We start from the raw sequence: 24,410 nt of genomic DNA on the forward strand, positions 1-24,410 counted from the left end.
TTTTTAAACACTGGGCACTGCCAGAATGAGGAGTTAGGGAAGGGGACAACTACAAACCCTGAAATTACAGGTGCACGTATGGATGCTGAAGATTTGGAAATTGACTTTATTTGAATAACCATGTCCAAGAACCCAGGGGCAGTCTGTGTAGCCCGATTTTGAAACTGCTGGCATAGACTGTGGTGCTAAAATCCTTCAGCCCACTTCCATCAGGAAGTAGCCACACTGCATGTGACATCCACATCTCACTCTGGGCTTGGATCTGGCCAGTGTGCCCTTAGTCACTGGGAGGTCAGGATCAGGACCAGGAGACCAGGTTTGGCTGAAACCTTTGCTCTACATGGTAGAAACCATATTCTTTCTGCTCAAACCTTGCTCTCCACAAAAACAAAAACAAAAACAAAAACAAAACAAAACAAAAAAACAGAGCCATGACCTTGCTTAGAATAACCCTTCAGGCACTAACATCTGGGCAGACACCTGGACACTAGAAGCAAAAACATTAAAGAAAAGAGGGTCTTTCTAAAGAAACTTCCTCCCACCCTGGAGGCTGGGTTTCCATATTGTGGGGGGAGAGGCTATTACCTTTTGGGACAATTTTCCTTACAAATTGTGCCATGCTGTGTTTAGTTAATTTTACTGTTTGGCTGACTCAGAAAATCACCAGAATCAATTTCTTATCCAGACCATCAAAGGCTAGAAAAAGTTCTCTTCTGACCTTGTATTGACCCCAGTGCTATCCTGAGTTTTTAATTTTGGGTGGGTTGGAGGAACAGGGTGAGTGGTGACAGGAGTTTTCTTCAGTTCTGCCTACCTGCAAAACACACTCTGACCTTCTTCCGAACCAAACTAAGAATGGCCATGAACATTATGAGAAGAGTTTGAAAACTCCAGGTGTTGCCCTTGTAGCACAGAGGCCCTATGTCCTTCTCTAAAGGTTCATGGGGCCATGACCATAGTAGTTTGGTGGGTTTTGGTACAACTGGCCTTCACATATCAAAGTGCTTGATTTCCAAATGACAAGCCTATCTAGGTAAGTAAATCAATCCTAACTTTCTTTTTTGTTTCTTTGCAGTAAAATACAAAATGGAGGAAGAGGAAGAGGAGAGTGTACTTGCAACTCCAGCACCTTAACCACCACTGTTGGTATCTTCCCTTTTGAGCACCAATGACCCCATTCAAGGAGAAAGCCAAAATTCTGCTTCCTTTATTGTTAGTTTTTTAATGACTAGATTTGGTACATGTGAATACAGAATCTTCCCCACATAAGACAGTATTTATTGCGCACATCTTTAGTACAAGTAGTTCTTACTTTACTGGTAAGAATACACTAGTTTTAACTTTCTGCCTTATCCCTAAATTTTAATTTTTCATCCATATATTGCTCCGGTGCTTCAGGAGTTTTCTTCTATACCAACGTCCATGAAAATGAACCATAAACTCTAGTTCCAGCGATAAAGTGTCCTAGTTACTAGTTTCCCACTTTTAGTCACCTTTGTGAAGAGCTAAATTTAAATTTAAGCCCCAAAACCTCTGAAGTTTATCTGGTGCATACTCTTCATAAAAAAGATTATCGCTTGTGATCATTTCAAAAGGCAACTGGCCCTTAACTTTTACAATTCACCCACCAAGATGTAACACTTAAACCTGGACAACAATAACAAAGGATTTTTGTTGTGTAGGCTCCAAAATATAGGAAGGTCCTCGTTTTATGGGCAAGTTGAATTATTACCATCATTTGTTCTGTGGTTTGCTGTTAACCAGGATTTTCCCATTCAAAGAACCACAGCCTTAGTCTCTGGGCAGATCCAAAAGCCTAGTGGTTGTATTGGGTTGTTTTGACAAGCTACCACACATCTTAAGGAAATAGTGAAGCCTTTAGTTTTGTGTTAAGAACATCATTTTGAAAATAAAATCCATGTGCTCATGCTTTAAAGCCTTTTTAATTTGTAATATTTATATACAATCATGTATAGTACGCATTGATTGTCTTGAAATTTCTTTAATGATTTTTTCTTATAAGTCAACCAGGGGAGGGTGAAGGTACATTATAAAACACATTAATACATTTAATAAATACATATAACCTATCAAAAATGAGCCATAGCTCTTTATGAATTCATAAAAGCACCTGTTGAGAACTCCTATAAACTGGTATAATCATTGCATGATTGGATTATAAAAGCCACAATGCTCCCTTTCAGATTGGGGTTCAGCTCAGCATTGGCCAACCTAGAAGACCATCCTACATCTATGTGTGTTCATTGGGCTCTGATGGAAACTGTGCTACAAGCACTGGATCCCAGCTTTCAACACAGAATGCAAAACCCTGGAGTCCCAGTTTGTCAGTCATTTCTCCAAGCCAATTCCTTCACCAGCTCCTCCATCTCCAGTGGAGAAATCCAGCCCACAATGACCATTTTCTATTAAAAGGGAGACAAGAGTGGCTGTTACAGTCCCAAGGTAACTTTAATAATTGCACATGGAAAGATTTGTGCTTATAATTAGGTATTTTTATCACAGATGCTCCCCTTTCAGGTCATCTTACCCAACAAGTCTCCTTTACATAAACAGATCCTAAACAAAAGATGCCATTTAATTTTGCATTTACACTTTGTTCCACGGAAGAAATTGGCTGCCACAGTCTCTTGGCCATGATGTCTCTTTGTACCCTGCAGGTATAATCATTAAAAAATAACAGTTCTCTGCACTCTCCCCTTATTCCCCATCTCTGCCCCCATTGTTGAGGACATTCAGCCTACTCTCGATCTTAGGGCCAAAATAAAACAAAACCCAGAGCACAATAACATAGCAGAAGTTTAAAAGAAAAGAAAAAAGATCTCATTAGAGAAGGTTCTCCATGGCTCAAAACTGGTTCCATTTTTATGGTGGTAAAACACTACATTACACTCAGTGATTTATGCTGAGCTATCTTACATGCCTGGACCACCAAAAACTTAGAAAATACCTATGTGAGTTACTCCCTTCTGCAAGGGGCTCCTGCAGAATGAGTCACAGATGGGATCAGGAAGCTCTGAATGACTCCAGGATTCGGGGGTGAGCGACCATTTCCTGGCACAAGAATGTGCAATGCAGTTGGTTTTCACAGACCTGGACCCAGGTGTTCAAAGAATTATGTATTTTGACAATTCTTGGTGTGCATGCAACCACCTCCACTCCCACCCCAAGTTCTCAGTCCACCCAATGATGATCCTCTCACAAATGACTGGAGTCTGATTCTATAGAAGCAAGCACATGCTTTAGGCAGGGGAGGCAGTTTCCAGAGATAAGGGCTGGGGGCATTCTATTTCCATGCTTTCCTTTCCCATGTGTGGTGATGAGAAATGCACTAGCAGGACAGAAACCCCAAAGGAGTGCCTCTCACAGGGGATGGTCGGATTGGTCTTGTTTACCCCAGTGGTCTGAAAGGATGGGAGGAGGGAAAGCAAGGACAGGACACAGAAGAGACTAGGTCCTCAAGAATAATCAGAAGGTTTATTAAAACAGCTCAGACACATTGGCTTATGCAGAGGTCAGTTTGCCCTCACCAAACGCTAAACTTTTTCATTTTCTTTAAAAGGTTAAAGGCTTATGGGTTGTTTTATAGAAAAAAAAGTAATATTAGAATGTAGGCAAAAGGATCTAACCTCACATAGACATTCCATGCTTTCAAGTTAAGACTTTGCTTTGAATCATTAGTGATTATGCTGGCCAAACAGTGCAGAAAATATGGTGCTTTGAATGGCCAAGTAGTTTGAAATGCCAAAGAACCAAGGAATGACTTGTTAAGAACAAATGGAAGCCATGACAGAAACAATGAGCTTGAAGAGTCAAACCATTTTCATGGAACTTCCAGAACACCAAGTTAAAATGTACACCACTCCTTCCAAAAGCAGCAAGAAAGCCCCAGATGGTCCACTCCACCCTGGAACTTTCACTACATCAATGTAAAAGCCCAAGAACTCACTGCACATTAGGAGCAGGGTCATCATCCCAGAGGCCACCCCTGGAATACCGTGCCATGTGACACTATCTGAGAAAATGTGCTATGGTGCCTGCCTTCCAGTCTGCCAACCCAGGAGTTTTAAGCTGGTGACCTCATTTAAGCCTTTGAAATGAATGGGGATAAAACTGGGAGAGGGCTTGGAAGAGCACTGGTAAGGGCCTTAAGAGGGAGAAATGATCAAAGGAAAAAGACACTGCTGCCTCAAGCCAGAGTGTTGCTTAGTAACATGAGGGAGGGAAGTGTCTTGCTTTGGTCCAGAGGGGTCACCAGTTTCTAAATGTGAAGGACACCAACTCACAGGCAACATCTCCTCTTTGGCACATGATAGTGTACCTCCACCACTATTGGTTGTAAGGCTTGCCCCATGATTTGATTAGGCCTCTCCTTGGAATCATACTCACAACCTCCTGAACTGCTCCTGACACCCCCTGAAATGTGCAGGATGGTGGGAAAACCCCCATTGGTCTTCCTCAATGAAACCTCCAAGAGGCCACCAGGGGTTGAGGAAGGGTGATGCTGGCACACTGGCTGTGAACTTGGTTCTATTCTACCCTCCAAGGATGAAACAGTCTTCTTGGCCATATATTTGAGTGAGCCTAATACTATTTGCAATTAGCTTTGCTTTAGTTTGTAGGGATTGAGGTTGGTTGGGTATTGGGGTGGGGGGCAGGCAGGGAGGACAGTCGGTGTTAGCTTTTCAGTTCAGCAGTGTTCACATTTACACAAAATCACCTTGTCTAGGATTTCCAAATCTGACTGCAAGGCAGCCTTATTCGGCTACAATTACTGATTTTTCCCTCAAGAAAGACATATCCAGGGAATAAAATTGGTAAGAGTTCTCTGGAACTTTGTCTTTTACCAGAAGTGTCTTCCAGTGTAACTTGGTGGAGCAGTTGGGATCTGGAAACAAGGATAACACTCTAAGAACTCTGTGCTGTACAAAGTCAGTATCAGAACCAACACGTTAACAATGTGCCAAAGATCAGTACCTGGCTATTTCAGGGACTAGAGTTCCCAAGAGAAGCAGCAGCCACTATGTATTATGTCACGACATTCTTAGTTAGAAACCCACTTTACTTTCTAAGTTCAGGGTGTTTTCATGTCTTCAAGGTATCAGGAGGGCTTAAGAGTGACTAATGGGGCCACTTTCTAACCATAATTATAACACAGGTGGGTAAATGCCTTGAGTTAGGCCTATCTTGGCACTCAATGATGAATCAGTCCAATGGATTGCAGGGGAGCTTCAGAATGCAAATTTGTGAGTATTTTTGCCTTTGAATCCGTTCTATACCCATGGAAATCAATGCCTAACACAGAATTCACAAGGCTAGGAAAACCCAAGTTCCCTCTAGAGATCATAGACTGTTTCTGGCTTACATCAAAAATGAAAGAAGCTCAGGCAGAGTAATGGGCATATAACAGAAAAAATGGAAATCCAATTTACACGTGTAAACTGGTCCATGCATTGTCAGAAAGTAGCACACAGCAATGGTTAGAAATTAAATGTGGGGATAAGAGTGCATCTTTGGATTGCTGGAGAAGCAAATTGATGTCATTCTCACAGGCAAAACACAAACAGTGACAATTCTGCTGATGTCTGTTTGGCGTCAGCTAGTAAACCTGCTTTTGTGCACATGGGAGACAAATGACAATTATTTCAATTTCTCAAGACAATTCTTAGGGAGTGGGAGCGGGGCAACCTGGTACCCAGCTGGGGCACAGAGATAGAGGGAGGACTAAAAGGGGGCCCTAAACTAGGTTGGATGCCAGCAAATCGGCCAGAGATTCATAATTCTGAGCTTTTCCTGAAAGTCACCTCCCAGGCAGAGTGGAGGATACTGTCTATAATGAAGCCAGAGAATTCACTGGGTAAAAGAGCCCAAAAGTGCTGACCCTTCCAAATGAATCTACAGGTCATACACTAAGTACAGGTGGATCTTCCATGCATGGAGAAAGGTGTAAAAGAAAAGTGGAAGCCTTGCATGCATTCTAGCTACAAGGTGTCTACTTAAGCCACTGTCTCTGCAGGCCTGTCAACAGCCTCTGCAGAGCAGTGTGTCCCTGTTGAAGCTGCTCCCTACCCACACACACTGACCTTTCATAGGCTTTCTGACAAAACATCACTGCTTAATACTTACAGTCCCTCCATTGAGCACAACCGCCATCTCAGTTGGCTGATACACATTGCTTCTAAACGGAGCACTGGGTCTGTTTCCTAAACTGCCATTGCGAAATCCTGCTGTCCGGAGAGCTGAGGGAGGGAGGGAAAAGCAACACACACACACACACAAAAAGACAACTTTGTTTTCTTCCCCTGTATCAATACCATGCTCTGGGCACACATTTCCCCCTCTCTCCTCCCCTATGTCACAAGCCTGATTCCAAACAAAAGTAACAAAGGGACTTTGTTCTCTGCCTCTCTTGGAGCCTACCCCATCTCAGTGGAGTTGGGAAGTCTGTAGAATCCAGGCTGCAGCCTGCTGGAGGTGGAGAGGGCTGGGCCTCTGCTCCTCTCTCCCCAGCTCCTGCAGGCCACAGGTAACAAAGAAGGAAGCACCTCTGCATTCCCCAGAAGCTCTCCTCTGACAAAAGACCTCCTCACTACAGGATACCATTCATGTCAAGTTCAACATCACACCGTTCAATGCTGTTCACTATTTCTGGATACACACAGACATAGGAAAGAACATGGACATCAAAGTACACTTCATGGGAAAGTGATGTGGAAGTACTCCAACCAGTAGGGTTCTTTCTGAATAGAAAAAAAAGGGAGGTCTGAAACAAAGCGAGAAAAACATACAGGCACCTTTTACCTCTGAAAGGTAGGTAAACTGGGTTTCATTTGTTGTGTACTTTATTTATAGGTCCCCCTTTTTATACTTTCCTCTTTTTTTTTTAAGATAAACCTAATTACACCAAAAGACATGACGAAAACTTAAATGCATGTGGCTAAGTGAAAGAAGCAAGTCTGTAAAACCTACATACCATATGATTCCCATTATAATATTCTGGAAAAGGCAAAACTAGAGAGACAGTAAATGATTAATGATTGCTAGGGGTTGAGGGGTGGTGATGAATTGGTGTAATGCAGGGCAATTTTAAACAGTGAAACTATTCTGCATAACTATAATGGTAGATACATGATATTATGCATTTGTCCAAACCCACAGAACTGTGCAGAGTGCTCTATAAAATGTACGTTAGGGGCTTTGGTTGATAATGATGCATCAATATTGATTCACTAACTGCAACACTAATGTAACAAATACAAGTTGTTAATAACAGAAAAACCATGGGAGGGGCTTGTGACAACTCCCTATACTCAATTTTTCTATAAACCTAAAACTGCTCTTTAAAAAAGTCTATTAAAAATAGTGGAGAAAGTACTATTTAAAAATCAAGAAAAAAGTCCATCTCAATTATGCAATGGCATCTTCATTATCTTCGTTTTCACTGAAGGCACTAATCTTGCTTTTAAGAAAAGCCTCTCTTAAAAGTCTTCCCTAAAGGAAGTCATCTTTCTGACTAAAAAGTAGCAAGAGAGCTTGGGATTTTCACAAATTCCTTGGAGCAGGGATCAAAATCACCTTGCTAATATAGTTAACCTTCACAGATTGCCAAACAGGACCCAGGCACTGAGAGAATATGTATATATATTATATATATATTATATTATATATAATATGCATATGAATATATAATATATATAATAGGCATATGTATGCATGCATACATATGCATATTAACATACATATTAACATTTCATTTTCATAGCACAATAGGTACTTTTATTATATCTACTTTACCTGGGGCACAGAGAGATTAATTTGCCCAAGGTCACACAGCTGCTAAGTGGCAGAACCAGCATTTGAGCTCAAGCAGACAATCTATATTCATAAATATCACACTATAGTGACTCCAAATACCATGTTTTTAACCACCATACTCAGTTAATTAGAAGCAACTCGAATTTAAGTGGCTTAGGGACAGCTCAGCCCAGACTGGACCACAGAAACTGTGGCTGGGAAGGGAATACATATTCTCAACAGGGGTGTCCAAGCTTTTGGTGTCTCTGGACCACACTGGAAGAAGAAGAGTTGTCTTGGACCACACATTAAATACATTGTGACACATAATCACACATACACACAAAAATCTCATAAGGTTTTTTGTGTTGGGCTGCATTCATAGCCATGCTGGGCCACATGCAGCCCACAAGCTGTAGGTTGGACACCCCTGTGTAAGACATACTTATGAAAACCCTTTTGCTTTAGCATCTCCAAACCTTCAACAGCCCCTTAAGTATGTGCTCAGCAAGGAGATACCCTTCCTGGAAGGTGGAGAAGGGGGTGCTGGGACACAGTAGGGGACAGAGGAGACCATCCATGGACTCTTACAAGTCTCAATTCCTATCCTAGACCTGCTTGAAGAGAGGGAAGACCAAACAGCACAGCTTTCCTTACAGTGCAGAGACCCAGCCAGCTGTAGTTGGGAGAATCTGGCTCCAACAGATTCTCAACTCTACTGTCCAGCTGTGGGGTGTCTTGGCCAGAGAATGAGCCTCTATAGTGGCTATTTGTACTTCTCCTCTGGTAGAGTGTGAATATCCCTTCCACACTCTAGCTCCCTGAGTGTTGGCTACAGTTGCCTTCTCCCCACCCCACCCCCACCCCCAGGTGTGCATGTGATTTAGACCTAGCCAATCAGGACATCAAATCTTCCCAGCCATGCTAATTGGTTCAGGGAAGGGCCATCAGGTCAATCAGAGTTAACTCTGGGACTTTTGCTGAAACATTCTAGGAAATGTTCTGTGCAGCCTAGAGCTGTGGGCTGCCAGGATGCTAACAGAATTAAGAAGATGGAGAAAGACCAAATTTTGTCATCTTGAGCTTCCTGGATATAACCATTCCTGAAGCTTGATACCTAGTATTGTTGTTGCTGTTGTTTTGCTTTGCTTAAGCTGATTTAAATCAGATTTCCATTACTTGCAACTTCAAGAATTCCAGCTAACAGCCATTTTGACCCGGGGCCACTTGGAAAGGCATGCAGGGCTCACCCATGAGGGCTCCTGTAGGAATCAAAGATCATAGGTTGCATGCCAGCCTTCCCCTGTCTAGAATCTACAAGTGAGGCTAAATTGGCCCTGGCCCCAAAGCCAACTCAGGGCCTTCCACTGGGAAGCTAAGGGTCAGAGTTTAAATAGTCCTTGGCCCTAATGAGATCTAAGAGCCCAAATCCCCTAACAGAAGAAAGAACTCTTCTTTCCATCTCCTTTGAAAGATGAGCATTTAATGTGCCTTGTTAACACCTTTGAAAATGTGATCTGATGTGTTACATCCTTCAATCTATTTTAATCCGTTTACTCACATACCTCATGCCTTGCTGATTCTTATTAGTAAGCAGCAGGCTGGTGAAGTCATATGTATCAGGGGTCTCACTGAGGGGAAGGGAATAAGGAAGGAAAGACTGCTGGGGCCTGGCTGAGCCATAGGCCAGCCTGGGTAATGGTCTTCCCACCTCTTCAAGAGTCAGGGCAAACTTTCAAGGGAAGAGAGCCTGAAAGTCTGGCTAGTTAAAATGCAAGAAAAACAGGGCCACTGAAGCTCCTGAGCAAGGCCCTTGCTGGGGCCGTTTATTAAAATGTAAGCTGGCTGAGATAAGCACCACAGATGAATAGCTATTCTCACTGTGGCAAGACAGAGTGATCAGGCATTCCCCAGCTAGCAAAGCAAGGGCTTCTAGAACAAGGGCAGTGCCTAGCCAGGATGCCAATTTAGCCTCACTATGAGCTTTCTGAGGGAACTAACTGCTGGAGCCTGCCCTGTTTGGCCCTATGTAAATTTTGGTGGATTACAAATTTGGGATGATGCAAACTAGGGCTATTTAAAAAAGTCTGAGAAGATTCAAGATTGGTGAAGAATTAGAGACAATAAGGCTCTTTATTGATTAAAGGGGGACAGTAAATTAGCCCACCATTCTGAAGGGCTGTCTTGCAGTATATATCATGATTTAAAGGTGCTGAATCTTTGGTTCATCTTTAGGTCCAGTCTAGGACTTTTTTTCCCGTCAAGGAGTTAACTGATCAATGGCACAGAGATGAATGGATTAGAAGGTTGATTGCAACAAACTGATGGTTGCCATATGGGAGCGTGTTGGGTGACTGGGTGAAAAAGGGAAAGGGATTAAGGAGTAGAGATTAGTAGTTATAGAATAGTCATGGGGATGTAATGTACAATGTAGCAAATAGAGTCAATAATATTGTAATAACTATGTATGTTGCCAGGTGAGTACTGGACTTATCATCAGGGGTGATCAATTCATAAATTATATAAATGTCAAACCACTGGATTGTACACCAGAAACTAATATAATATTGAATGTGAACTGCAAATGAAAAATTTTTTAAATGAAAGAAAAAGCTGGAAACAAGTGGAATACTTGCCAGCTGAAGATCAGAAAATTAATTACGGTGCCTAATGGAAAGCTCTGCATCTTGATAAGGACACTGAAGCTCTGCAGTCACTAACCTGGAAAGGCCTCAGCCATGATACTGATTTAAGCAAACACATTGCACACCACCCAGTGGTTTCAACCTGCTTACATTTAGAATCACTTAAAGAGCTTTAAAAATACCTAAACCCAAAGGAGACTTACTCAGAATAAGGAGTCAGGCACTGGTAATTTTTTCAAGCTGCTCAAGTAATTCTTACATGCAGCTAGGTTAAGAATGGCTCTATGGGATTGTCATAGAGCCAGTCCCATGTATGTGGGTGTGTGTGTGTGTGAGAGAGAGAGAGAGAGAGAGTGAGAGGAGATTGTATATGTATGCATTCATGTAGAGATGTCTGGCAAGATGGGAGCAAACAGTCGTCAGTAGCTATCTTTGGGCAAGGGTATTCTGAGCACTTTTTGTTATTCTTGCTGAAACTTCTACAAGGTTATTATTGCTCTTTTGACATCAGGAAGGAATATTAAAGCTATTTTTGTTTTGGAAAAGAGAGGGAAAAGAAAGTACTACAAGACAAGTACTTGGCATTGGTACATATCAGGGTGTGAAACAGGGGTAGAGGCACCTTTGGAAACCCACTACCCTGAGCCAGCCCTGGCACTGCTAGTACCAACCTGAATCCCAGTTCCCTTTGATCTCTGGATTTTATGCGGATTAGACACATTTGATGTATTTTCACAGGAAAGGATGCATGTAACAGGAGCCAGAAAATCAGCTTTCTCCTTCCCTGCTTTGTTGTACACTTACAGTGTTGAGTTGAACAAGTTGCCTCAGTTTCCTGCTCTATAAAATGGGACTGATAACCACCATCTTCTCAATGCACAGAGTCATCCTGATGCATCAGTGAGATTAGGGACACCAATGTGCTTTAAGAAGAGTAATTCTGTGGCAGAGTGGTCAAGCATGTGGGCTCTGGAGCCAGCCCACCTGGTTCACACCTCAGCTCTGCCTTGGTTTCCTATCTGTAACATGGACTTCCTTGGGTTATTAAGGGCATCAAATGAGATTAACCACTGAAATGCACAGAAGGGTACTTGGTCCATAATAAGCATGCAGTAAAGGTTAGCTATCCTTACTTTTGAAGAACTTAATACTTGGATAGTTCTAACATCCCCATTTCACTGCAAGGAAAACAGACCATCAAGTTCTTAACTTTCTGGAGGTAACAAAGAACTGAAAAAGTGACAGACTAATTAGATAGTGAATGGAAAAAAATTACATCCATTTCAGGTAATCCCATTGTCATTGAGTCCCAGGGGAGCCCACAGGGCTCAGACAAAAAGGAACCTGTTCAGGAGGAGCCAAGTAAGAAGTGCCTCCCCTAGGACACCACAAAGTGGCTAAGCTCCTAGCCTCTGCTCCTCATGTCCCCTGAGGGCCCTCTGGGCTCTCAGAGATAATCCCCACACTGACCTCCTAAATCAACCACCTGCATCTGGTGTCAGGCCCCACTTTCAGGAGAACCAAACCAAGATGCACATTCAACATGCCAGGTACCGTGGGAACCACTAGGTATATTACACGCAGCATGTTACTTCTCACTACAGCTCCATGAGGGACATTTTGTCTGTTTTTTTACAGATGAGAAAAACTGGGGCTTAGCAAAGTAAAGTAATTTACTCAAAGCCACATACCTAGGAAGTGGCCAGACACAGTATCTGAACCCAGACATCTGACTTGAGGGCTCAAATTCATATACTCTTGGTGCCAGAGGTAAGGGAGAGGACACAAGCATTGTCCCTCAGCATCTAGCACATGGGCTACAAATGCAAACACTTCCTGGGAGCCAGACAATTAATGTTAACATGTTAGAGTAGTTGGGCCAAGGAAAATAGGGAGTGATGGGGAGTGTAGTAAACAAAAAGTGGATTCCCATTTAAAGGGGCAACTATAATGTGGTGAGGGGTAAGAGGCAGGGCCTTCCAGCCAACTCCAGACAGTTGTTGTCTGGGAATACCTGGGAATGGTGGCCATGCATTGTTAGATCCAACTTTTCAAAAGAAGCCAGAAACTTGGATTTTTATATTAAACCAGTTGGCACTTTATAGGAAAAATTCTAAATAAAAACCAATTTCTGGGCCAGTTTCCACACAGGGGTCAGTGTTTGTGAACTCTGATCTGCCAGTACTGCCCCCTGGGCCACCTAGTACCACTGGAAAGAAGAGAGTCCTTTTAGGATAAAAGGCCTCAGAACCTAACCCAACAGGCAGCCACCACTGTACCTGCATTGTGTTCATCCATGGAGAAGGCTTTGTTCTCCATGTAGGTTCGCGGTAGCTGCACATCCTCATCAAAGGCCGTCTCCTGCATCCTTGGCTGGGACGTGTCAAAGTAGTTAGGGGTGTTTTCCTGCGGGGAGGGCAGGATAGTACAGTGGATTTCAGGAATGGAGTGAAAGATGATGAACACCCAGCCACTGGCCACCAGTGTGATGGCCAAGGTGGGGTCATCCCAGGCATCTGCTTGCTGCAGCTCCGAATTGCCAAAGAGGTACATGGTCATCCAGGCCACCCAGATGAGCACAGAGAAAAAGGCTGTGAGGAGGATGCAGGCTCCATTCTGCTTCCACTTCTTGAACTTGCCGCACAGAGTGAAAAGGGCCAGTCCCAGGGCGCCCACAAGCAGTACCATGTCGTAAATGAGGGCCATAGTGAAGTCCATTGGCTCGTAAGCGCAGGCCGGCTTCGAGTCACGCAGCACAGTCAGTACCAGCCACTCTACGGCAATGATGACTTGAACCAGTGTCAGGCACAGCGCCGCACCCACCAGATGCCAGCCGGAGGGGCTCCTGCCCTGCCGCACTAGGTTCCGAACACGCCAGGCCTGGCTCAGCAGGCAGGAGAAACAGAGTGCAAAGAGAATGCCCCAGAGGAAACGCCGAACTGAGCAGATAGTCTCATTCTCCCGGATGATGAAGGCGAAGGTCAGCCCGAAGAGGCCCAGGGTCCCTAGGAGAAATAAGAAGTGGAGACCCAGAGGGTCCTTCTTCTCCTTATCCTTGATGAATGGTAGCCGCACCAGGAGGATGAGCATCAAAAGCAGTGTGATCAGGGCACCCGCCCCTGCCACCGCCTCTACCACGATGCCCCAGATGGTGTCCAGGTCACACAGTGACACGTACTGAGGGAGGAGGTCCAGTCCACAGCCCCGGGAAGTGCTGGAGTTTTCAGAAGCCCCAGAGGCAATCATGAAGAGCAGGAGGAAGGCAAGCGCTTGGTGGGTTCTCATCTTTCTCTCTGACAGCATGAACATTCCAGAGAACTTGGGGGAAAAAAATCAGTTCATCATAAGACACACTCTCCTCATTTCTCCTCCACCTCATTTCAAACCTGCTAGCCCATATAATGCCTTTGGACACGTAGGAAAAGGCACCATTTGTCTTGGCAGCACTGCCAATCATGGCAGTGGGGATAGGGTGGTAAATGGATTTTGACTCCTATATACACCCTTGGCCAGGCCCAGTAAACAACCATGAATCACTAGTGGATGGAGGAGAGGCTGAGAGGGATACTCATTTTCTCTAAATACCCTTTCATATTCTTTGATTTTGGGGCCATATCTGACATCTTCAAAAATAAGGGAGTAAAATGAAACTTTAAAGAGATAGTCACAGGCCAAGACTGAGCTGGGACAATGGCAAGTATCACCATTTCAATCTCTCAGTGGTAACAGCTAACACTTAGCAAGATTCATTCTAGGCCAGGCACTCAACACATTCAGTCCTTACACTGGTGACAAAAAGCCTTCAGGTTAGGATATTAGCCCAAGGTCACACAACCCAGTCCCTAGAAGATTCCCAGCATTTCAAATGTGGTACTGTGTACCCAAAATGAACTGTCTTCCTGGATTCCATCCTGAGTTTTCACACATTTTATCCCCCTTCCAAAGATTTCCCAAGAATCCACCCTTTTCCTCCATACCAAGTTATCTCTCCTAGGGATGCTGCAGGATGCTCCTTGGCACTCTCTGGCCCCCATGCAAGCTGGAGTCCACACAGCAGTCATGATGACAGCCTTAACCCATGTCTCCTCACCCTACTGGTTCCCTCTGCTTGATGCTCCTGACCCCTACCATGGAATTCTGGTTCTCCCCCTGCTGGTCTTAGCTCTAACATCAAGCACTCAGACTTGGGACAAGATCACACTCCTATTCCTCTTAATCAGAGCCTCTTCTCTATTTCTTAGTCTAATCATCTGTCATCTTTGTCTTGTTTACTTTGTTTCTACTGTCCTTCCCTTCTGTACTCTCTTCCTGTCTTCATGGCTAGCTGTCTGTCTTGCCATTAGCATAAACAGGGTTTCTCAGCCTTGAAACTGTTGACATTTAGCACCTGATCATTTGCTGTGGCAGAGCTGTCCTGGGCACTGTAGGATGTTTAGCAGCCTCACTGGCCTCCATCCACTAGATGTCCAAAACAACACACCTTCCCTAATTGTGACAACCCAAAAGATCTGTAGACACTGCCAAATGTTCTCTGGGGGGGCAGAATCACTAGATAAGCACCACTGGTGTAGACTCAAACACTAGCACAGTGCTGGCACAAAATAGATGCTTAATAAAAACCAAAGTCACCAGGACTCCTTCCTCTACCCACCATCATTGCTCCTTGTTTGTGAAGGGAGCTTCATCTCCAGAAAGCCCTGGCTTGTACAGCTTTGCTCTATTCCCATTTTCTAGACATTTCCATTGAATTCACTGCTTTTATTCCACCCATATGTGAGCCTATAACCAGCCAGTGGGTCCCTAGGGCTTTCCTAAGCAAATGCGGTATTGACCACCATTCTTTGATCCTTTAGAGGATCCTGTGAATAGTTCCAATCCTGCCTTGACCATGAGACCATTGACTGGATTAAATTACTGATGACTTTGACGAGAAGTTTGGTGCTGTAGGGACTGTCACCTTTGCCTATAGATGACAGAAGGCAGGCTAGCAAGGGATGGCACCTGGCAAGAGATGTTCTAATACAAGATCCTGCTCAGGTACATTAGGGGTGAGGAAGCACCCTAGATGTTGGCGATCTGGCCCACCATCCAGCCACTATTTGTGGGCCTGCCACATAGGTCACTGGAGTGCTACCTCAGCTACTTAGGCTTTGTCTATGCACTTCCTGTGTAGTTATTTAATTAACTGACTCACTGAGTCCTTGAAATCAACTTACTTGAAAGAAAACAACACATTGAAATACATATATCTTGAAATGTTAAATTGCTTGTTAATGTAACTCAGGTTGCATATCCCCACTGTCACCCTTTGGAAAAATATTGTCTTAGTAAGAGCTGGTCATCACAAGGTCTTATAAACATGCTGGAAATGAAAATTTAAGAACTGGTTATGACAGAACTAAATGTCATTCTGCCCCCAGACATAGTAGAGGGGCCCTGCACTTGAGTTCCCCCAGACATCTCATCAATGATGAACACAATTAAGAGACTTTTCAATAAGTAACAACAGGACACATACCATGTAGCCTCTCTAGGTCACAAGGCAGCCAGACTCACCACCAATGTGGCTGGGAGGATGAAGAGTAGGAATGTGCTTCTGTAGTCTTGAATCCCAACCTTTTCTCCACATATCCTCTAGGTCAGTTGTTTCCAACCAGGGGTGATTTTGACCCCCAGCAACATTTGGCCATGTCTAGGGACATTTTGGTTTTCAACACTGAAGAAGGGGCTACAACTCATATCTACTAGGTAGAGGACAGCGATGCTGTTAAACCCTACAATGCATGAGATGCACCCCACCCCCACCAACCATAACAAAGAATTGTCTGGCCCTAAATGTCAATAGTTCCAAGGCTACGAAAGTCTGAGGCCACTTGATGCCAGAGTTGATAGGGAAAATGGTAGGTAACCAGAGAGGACTCTCAGCCCCAGGCCTGCATCTCATGTCCTTTCCTTGCAAGAATTTGGCCTTCCTTAGCTGCCTCCATTCTTGACATCTCCTTTCTCCAGGCCTGGCCAAAAATCAGGACTTGGTTTCCCCAAATCCTCTACCTTTCTAATTTGTCTTCCAACCCCACCAAGAAACCAATGGGATGATGAAGAGAGCAAGATAGCAACCAAGCTTCTGAGCTTGAACAGCACACTGGTGGTCCAGGTCTCCCACTCCTGGCTCCCACTCCTTTCTGACATAGTAAATTGATACCCCCTTGATTTCTGCTTTCATTCCAGAGGGTCTCTTTTCAGGACAGTTGTTGTCCAGCACCCATTCCTCCCATTTCTGAAAAGAACTCCAGATTTTCCCTTGGAAAGTCACATTAAGCCCTAGTTCCAAGCACCTGACCCAGGCCTGGCCATTCAGAAAATTTATGCCACCCTTTGGTCACACTGATTGATTCATGGACAGGCACATAGTCTTAAGATATTTGCTAGAATTAACTGGAAAGAAGTCTTCTAAGCTAAAAAGACATAGGCCTGGAACTGGAGAGGACCTATTTATCATCATAGGAAAAGAACCTGTTCCAGAATAAAGATGACCCAAAGGGATCATTTGTACTATGACCAAATGATAGAGTCTTAATATATTAAATGGCTGGATTCAGCTATTCCTGAAGCCAGGTATCCTGGTATTTGCGGTTCTAGTAGCCAATTAACTTCCCTTTTATGGATTAAGCCAGTGTGAGCTGGGTTTGTATTACTTGCCAACAGAGAAGTTCTATTATTCCTTCAACATCATGTGACCCCCTTTTCCCATGAGGTCCTCGGTACACAATATCTAGGCAGTCAGAGACTTTAGTATGGTCCAGCTGTCTCAGGTGAGTCTTTATCACTGCCAAGGATGCCCATAAGGTGACAGCCACCCCACTTACTCTATAGAACAATGTCCAGGATAATCAGGAGGAGGGCTACATATTGCCTCACAGAAATAAGCAGGGTTCAGCTTATTTAGGGTTTCTGGGGTGTTCAGAATTTATCTGCAGTTTTCTATTGTTGTCATAGTGCCAGTGACAATAATCGTTAACTCATCATCCTTAACTATGCTCCAGAAACTCTTTTACACACTTCACATATCAGTGCCTTTATAATCTGCACAAGGACACTATGAAACGAGTACCTTTACTATCTCCATGTTACAGGAAATAAAACAGGGAGATCAGCTGGCTTGTCCAAGTTCACACAGCCAGAAAGCAGTAGAGCCAAGAGACAAACAATTGTACTTTTGTTGCTGAGCTATTACTCCAGATCAGGGTTCTAAAAATCTCACCTGGTGAGCCCTTTCCTGGACAGTCTATCTGAATTAGTTTCTCCTCACCTCCATTAGGCTCTGTGCAAGTATGCTTGATCTTTGTCACATGTGCCACAATTTTCAATTATTTTATTTTACTACTCTGTTCTCCAACCACCACCCCAAGGCCCTTGTGTGTCTTGTTCTGTGTGGATTCCCCAGTGCCTGGCACATGTGCAAGGCTCATGACCCAAATGAATGAATTGCCAGATATGATTTCCAACCCTAACATCACCAACAGAGCAGGTGTTCTCATTCCCATCTTATAGAGAATGGGACTGAGGATCTGAGAGGTTTAAGTCAAAGTTTCACCCTTGGAAAGGTAACAGCAGCAGCATCACCCAGGAACTTGTTAGAATGCTAGGGCACACTGAGGTTAGGGGAGCTTGGACACATGTAGCAGGGATGCCAGGACGCCCACCTAAGATCATACAGGTGGTATCCACTCTCTGGAAACCCCATTCTGCTGCACTGGCCAACTGAGCAGCTCTCCAAGAACTCTGAACAATGCAGATTAGAGGTTTCAAGTCAGCCACCAGGGAAAGTTGATTGGGACAGGATGAATACATAGCAATAAACTTGTGGGATAGAAGCATACAGCTCCTCAAAAGGAGAAATTAATAAATGTGAACAAATGTATAAGACTCGGTTCACATACTAATTACCTTAGCTGTAGCCAGGTTCCCAGAAATGTGACTCATTCAGATGCTCTTACATATACTGCATTTTTTCTCTTTCTTCCTCTCTTTATATCTCTCTTCCTCCTTCCTTCCCTCCCTCCCTTCATCCCTCCCTCCCTGAAGAAGGGCCACACCTACAGCAGGTAGTATCTGAGAGCTGGGACAGCAGAGGCTGGAAAGAGTGTAGGCAAGGGCAGTACTCCCTACATGAAGGCCACACGCAGGGCTGGTTTCCCCAGCCCCTTTCTTCAGCGATGCACCCAGCACTGTGATCTCTGAATGAGACTTTCCAATTTCAAGTCCCACCCTGCCCCTTGGTAGCAACTGATTTAACCTTTTATAACTATGTTTCCTCATCTGTAAATGGGGATGATAGCAGTACCCATGGAATAGGGCTGTTGTGAGAATTAAAAAAATAATTAGAGTTTAGGACAGTAGTTAAATAGGGTAAGCACTTACATAAAGTGTCTGTTAAATAAATAGAAAAGATTGGCAAATGCTCCCTGGTCTGAGGTGTAAACTTTCCTGACTGCTTCTTCAGGAGGGGTGGTTGCCATGGAGATAGAGTTGGAAGTGGGGTTCACCCAGGTGTTTGTCCACCACTGGTTTCCAGCCTCCCCAATGACACACCAAGCAAAGAGGTCCCTGAGGTGATGTGAAGGGAGATATATTTGGTGGAGGTCTGCCTTGGGAATCCTCAAATTCCCCTTGGTGGGAACCTCACTGCAAGGGTGATTTTCCCAAGGGAAACCTGGGGCTGGAGGACCCAAGGCCCAGCCTGGGTGCCCTGAAACTGAGTGTCCAATGAGGAGTCAGAGCCAGGACACTCAGAGACAAGACATGAGCCATTTTCTGGGAACCAACCACCCTACCTTCCTACCCAAGTATGTGAAAGGAGATGCAAGTTCTACAAAACTGCTCTGGAACACATCATTCTGATGAGCCTCACTTTGGCTGCTACCAGTAGGGATCGAAGGAGATCACTCACCCTCTACTGCCGTGTACCCTCCCACTGCTCAGCAAATCAGAAGCATCTCAAACCCACTTTCTCTAAAGATGGGGGAAGGCACTGGAACATGGGAAGGAAAGAAAAAATTAGCAGGTGAGGAGGGGCTCTAGTTCAGTGCCCATAAAATAGCTGGCACAGAATTAACACTCCTAGGAGTCTCTTTGGGTGTGGGAGAGAAACCAAACAGAACTCTGTGACACTGGACATTACTTAACCTCTCTGACCCTGGTATCTTTGCCTGTAAATGAAGATAACCACAGTGCTGCCTTTAAAAGGCTGCTGTGACAAGTACATAAAAAGTATCCAACAAGGTGCCTGGCACACAGGGTAGAGTGTTCCTGCTTATTAAAAAGACAGTCGTGGTTCCCATAGTCATACTGGGAAAATGAATGTAGAGGAGAGGTAGTTTGACCAGAGGCTTACTGGAATTTACAGGTCAAATTGGTACTAGAACCCATTCTCCAAATCCTGACCTCAAGGTATTTCTACTTCACCCTGGCTTGCCCACCCGTGTCTGGAGGCCTAGGAGGAGGCTGTGGAGCCAGCCTCCTCATGCACCCCAGCATTACATTCTGTCCTAGCCCACTCCCCTTAGTGCCACTGGTGCTTTTTCTGCTTGGGCAGGATTAAACTGTTAAAAGGTTTCCTGGCATTATAGAGCCTAATCTTACCTTGTTTTCCAAACAACATTATTTTATAATCTTCATTTCCTAATGCTGCCCAGACCACCAGTCTGTCTGGGGGCCTTTGAGTTTAATAATCCTCAAGAGTCAATAAATAGGGTTGCCCCAACACCAGTTCTTTGCACATGAATATGCAAAGCAGCTCTGATCCAGTAAATAAAAGCAATCATTTAAATGCAAATTGCATCCTTGGCTGCTCAGTAGGGCTTGTTGGTTCCTCTTGGGTTGCAGTTCTGACAAGAAAATATGACTAACTCAGAATCCTTAGGAAGCTTTGTGTGGAAGTGTTTGTGGGGCCCTAGGCTCTGGGTGGGGGCTTCTTAGAGTAGACAAGAACTGCTTAGAAGTGGGGAGTGGATTTTAAAATTGGAGCCAGTCATTGAATACACTCACAGGGCTGATCAGGCACAAAGTTGTCTCCCCACAGGCTGGCAAGCTGGACAAGGACCCTAGGAGGCTCCTGGCACCCTGCTATACCTAGAGGCAGAATGAAAGAGAAGCTGCTTTCTGTGTTCTTGTCAAGGTTAGAGGAGTTTTTAAAAATCAGATAGCACAGCTTCCCACTTAACACCCTGTAAGTGTTCACTGGCCCAAGGAGAATAAAACCTAAACTCCTTCCCATGGGCCAAAAGATGGAAGTCTGGCTGATCCCTACAGTCCAGTCTTGCCTCCCACACACAAGCATCTCCTATGAGCTCCAGCCACAATGGCTTTTGTTCAGTTCTTCTAACTTCATTCCCACCTCCAAGCCTTTGAATTTTCAGTGCTCTCTTCCCAGATCTCCCAGAGGCAGGGTCCCTCATCTTACAGGGTTCCACTAAAATGTCACTCCCTAGAACAGTATTCCCTTATATACACAAACCCTTGTCACTTTCTTTACAGCATTCTGTTTGATTTTCCTGGTGGATCTTATCCTAAATGGAAGTTACGTCTACTACATATTTACTTGTTTACTGTTTGTTTGCCAACCTCCCCAGAGCCCTGAGGGCAGGAGTTTGTTCATATTATATACCGTAGTGTCCCAGACCCAGTTCTGTAGCTGGCGCACTTACTGAAATAACAAATTAATCAATGAAGATTTTGGGCTTCTGTTTCTAACATGACTGCCTGTCTTGCTGTGCCCCAAATGGCAACTCTTCCCGTTTATATTCTTCCCTTCTCAACTAAGCTGACCCCTTTTCAGAATTAAAGCAGGGAACGGCTAAGAAAGGTCCACTTCAGTCTAGAAACAAAACTGGCCCAGAGGAGGGCTTCCAGCCGACAGACACCGATTTGCACCCTATTTACATTCACCTGCATGTGGTTCAACTCAAAGTCTGGATCCTCCAAAATCCCGCAACCCACTGAGGAAACTTCTAAATCAAGGCTCCTTGGCTGAAGTTCTGAGGCTTTTTTGCCAAGTTCTCTCGGATCCTAACTTCTCTAGTCTTTGTGAGGACACTCCATTTCCTCCTGGTCGTGCTCAAGTGCGCCCTACCCCCTCAAACTGGAGCAGTTGGGCAGCCAATGCAGCGTGTGGGCTGGCCCCAAACAGGGATGCTGCTGCCCGCCACACTTCAGAGGCCTTTGTCCGAGCTTCAAGGAGCCGCCCCCTTAGCGAAAGGACAAGGTCTTCGTGTTTGTGTGTTGAAGGGGGGATGGGGGTGGGGGATGGGGTGGCTGGGCCTGGGTGTGACAGAGCAGGGGCTGGGGAATGTACCAAGCTGCACTGGGAAGGTCTGTTCCCCCACTGCTCAGTTGATTAACCAGCTCCCCGCCCCCAGCCAAGGCGGGTGCGGGTGGAAGGGATTCCGAGATTGGAGCCCGCGTACCCCTAGGAGAGGGAACGTAGCACAGGACTAGCCCTTAACCCCAGCCTGGCACGTACAGAAATGCCAACACCACCCCCCCGCCCCCCCCCACCATTGTATGCAGCTGCCCCTCTTTGGTCCTCCAGCCTCAAGTCTCAACTCAGTCTCTTTTCATCTGCAGTGTCGCCGCCTTGTCCCGTAGTGCGAAACCACGGACGGCTGCGAGCTTGGCCCCCAGCCCCTGCAGCAGGTGTGGCAGTTCACCCCCAAAGCCATGTCCTTGTGCCCCCACTTTGTCTGCCAAGTCTGTGGTCAGCCCCTACGGGCTTGCTACGCGGCCTCCGTACCTGCCCGAGACTCCCCTCACATGAAGAGTCACTCCGGCAAGGCTGGACTCCCTTATACTACTCCCAGCTGCCCTTTACTTGTGGTTGCCTGAAGACTCTCCTCAGAGACTTGGATCTCTATCCTCCCACCCCACGCCAAAGGTCCCTAGTCTTCCCGTTCGTCCCAGCCCTGCTCTCTGCGGGCTCCTCTCCCGCCGGAATGTGGTTCCTTGCATCTGGATCCCCATCTTCCCCAAGAGACTAACCCCTTGGGGGAATTAGAAAAGCACAAGAAGCAGACCCCCTAATCCATCCAAGTCCACACGGGAAAAGTTTCTAGAGTACCCGCAGCGCTTTCCACACCATCAGCATAGCTCGCACTCACCGAGACCTCCTTGGTCCGGTAGCGCTGATGTTTCCAATAGCCCTCCGTCGTGTCACATCTCTGCTGCGCTGTGGTGGCCCCCGCCCAGTGCGCACCCGCTCTGGCCTCAAAGCCTGACCCTCCTAACATCTACGGCTCGAAGCGCCCCCTGGCCGGGTGGAGCTGATGCAGCAGCCGTGGCCCCGCCCCTCCCGCAGGTCCCACCCCTGAGACTCAGAGACCGGGTCTTTTCCTCCTGCCTTGCTAACTGCAGTACACTGAACCCGCCACCGATAGCCCTCACCCAGCAGCACAAGCGCCTCAGTCCTTTCCCGGAGGATCCCCTTCATTGTCACAAATTCGGGGACAAGCTCCCTCAGCGTTCTCAGTGCACCATAAATAGTCCAGACAGGTCCCCAGGTCGATGCAGTTACATTAACACATACGGAGGGATAGTCCCGTGAGAGTCCTAGTGCAGAGCATTTACCCGGCCCATTGCACTCTCCAGCGTGGATTACTAAACAGTAACTTCCTCACAGCAGCACCAGATCCAGAACGCAAAGGGACTTCCACAGCGCACTTTACAGTCACCTTTGTGCCGGTATACCACCTTGTGCACCCTAGCCACTTAGCGTCTTCTACGCAGGTCGAAATGCAGCCCTTTTCTGCCATGGTGCACTCCACTCCACCTACCCCAAACTCCAGTGCTCTTGTCACTTTGCTACACTGGGTCAACACCCACATCATATTCACATGCCCACACGTGTGCACCTCTCTCGTGGATCCATAAGCAGGATCCCCAACACCAACGCCTCACACATCACCCACGTCCACACACGTCCACCGCTTTCCGGGGGGCGGGACGCACATACTCCTAGGCCCTGGGGCCACTGGCTTTGCGCTCCATAGAGACTCTGTGCCCAGAGTGTTTGCGCAGAGCCAGGACGCGCAACCATCTAGGGGCAATGGGACAGGTTGGAAGTATCCAGGGCAGTATCGCACCTCGGCAAAGTCCACCTTGGCTCCTAGTCTACCATACAATCCGAGGTGGGCATTGCTCCTACTGGACTTGGGAGGTTTCATTCCACAGGCTGTTCCCACTGGGCTAGTTCCCCAGTCGACCTGTAGGCCAGGTTCTTCAGGTCTCCCCTAAAAAAATCCCAGAACTTCATGACCCTTCCAACTCCAGTTACTCAGGGTGAGACCCCCCTCACCCTATCCCATACAGGCCTTACTGGACAGGACAAGGTGATGATCCCTGCTCCCCACCTCCCTGAAGTTGGGCTGGGGGATGGGGAGGCAGTATGGTGGCAGAATGACACTGCTTTCTGGGATAGTTTCCTGCCTTGATCTTTGGGGACCACGGACCTTTCCTCATTCCTTCCCTCAAGCCTGCCTTCAGCCAAGATGATTTTCTGCTGGTCAGCCCATGTCTGCATCCATGTGAATATTGTTATTTATAAGGAAAAATGAAAGAAAGGGCAGAAAAATAATCCTGTTTTATTTACTGATGTATGCTCTGTGCCTAAAACAGTGCCTTACAAACAGTGGGTGATCATTTAATTTTTTAAAAAGATTTTGTTTATTTATTTTTAGAGACAGGGGAAGGAAAGAGGAGGGAGAGAGAGGGAGAGAAACAGCTATCGGTTTCTTCTTGCACGGGTCCTGACTGGGGACCGAATTTGCAACCCAGCCCTGTGCCCTGACCAGGAGACAAACCAGGAAAGCTGTTACTTTGTGGGATGACTTCCAACCACTTGACCCACACTTGTCAAGGAGCTATCATTAAATGCTTGCAGGCAGATCCTCCTCAGTGTTC

General features: G+C 45.7%; 2 protein-coding genes across 6 annotated transcripts in view; one reads left to right on the forward strand and one right to left on the reverse strand.

Annotated features, from left to right (window-relative positions):
* IQCK (IQ motif containing K) overlaps positions 1-2,477 on the forward strand; it is a 195,471-nt gene extending 192,994 nt beyond the window's left edge. For both annotated transcript variants that reach the window (XM_036021413.1, XM_028511543.2), the window contains one exon: positions 1,076-2,477. In XM_036021413.1, coding sequence (XP_035877306.1) covers positions 1,076-1,134 — 59 coding nt within the window. In that variant the 3' untranslated portion in view covers positions 1,135-2,477. The remainder of the gene's footprint in view (positions 1-1,075) is intronic.
* Positions 1,357-22,759, reverse strand: GPRC5B (G protein-coupled receptor class C group 5 member B). 4 transcript variants are annotated; one of them, XM_036021411.1, is made up of 4 exons: positions 22,616-22,759; positions 12,737-13,751; positions 6,145-6,257; positions 1,357-4,906 (listed from the first exon to the last, which is right to left on the reverse strand). In XM_036021411.1, exons 1-4 carry the CDS (start codon positions 22,739-22,741, stop codon positions 4,862-4,864), a joined length of 1,299 nt encoding a protein of 432 aa, XP_035877304.1. In that variant the 5' UTR covers positions 22,742-22,759; the 3' UTR covers positions 1,357-4,861. The 4 variants fall into 4 exon arrangements, with proteins under 4 accessions (XP_035877304.1, XP_035877303.1, XP_035877305.1 ...); XM_036021410.1 differs by having other exon boundaries at positions 12,737-13,750; positions 22,573-22,759; XM_036021412.1 differs by having other exon boundaries at positions 12,737-13,750; positions 22,619-22,758.
* Between the last annotated feature and the right edge of the window lie 1,651 nt (positions 22,760-24,410).

The sequence above is a fragment of the Phyllostomus discolor genome, chromosome 3 (assembly GCF_004126475.2).
Source record: "Phyllostomus discolor isolate MPI-MPIP mPhyDis1 chromosome 3, mPhyDis1.pri.v3, whole genome shotgun sequence".
Taxonomy (NCBI): Eukaryota; Metazoa; Chordata; class Mammalia; order Chiroptera; family Phyllostomidae; genus Phyllostomus; species Phyllostomus discolor.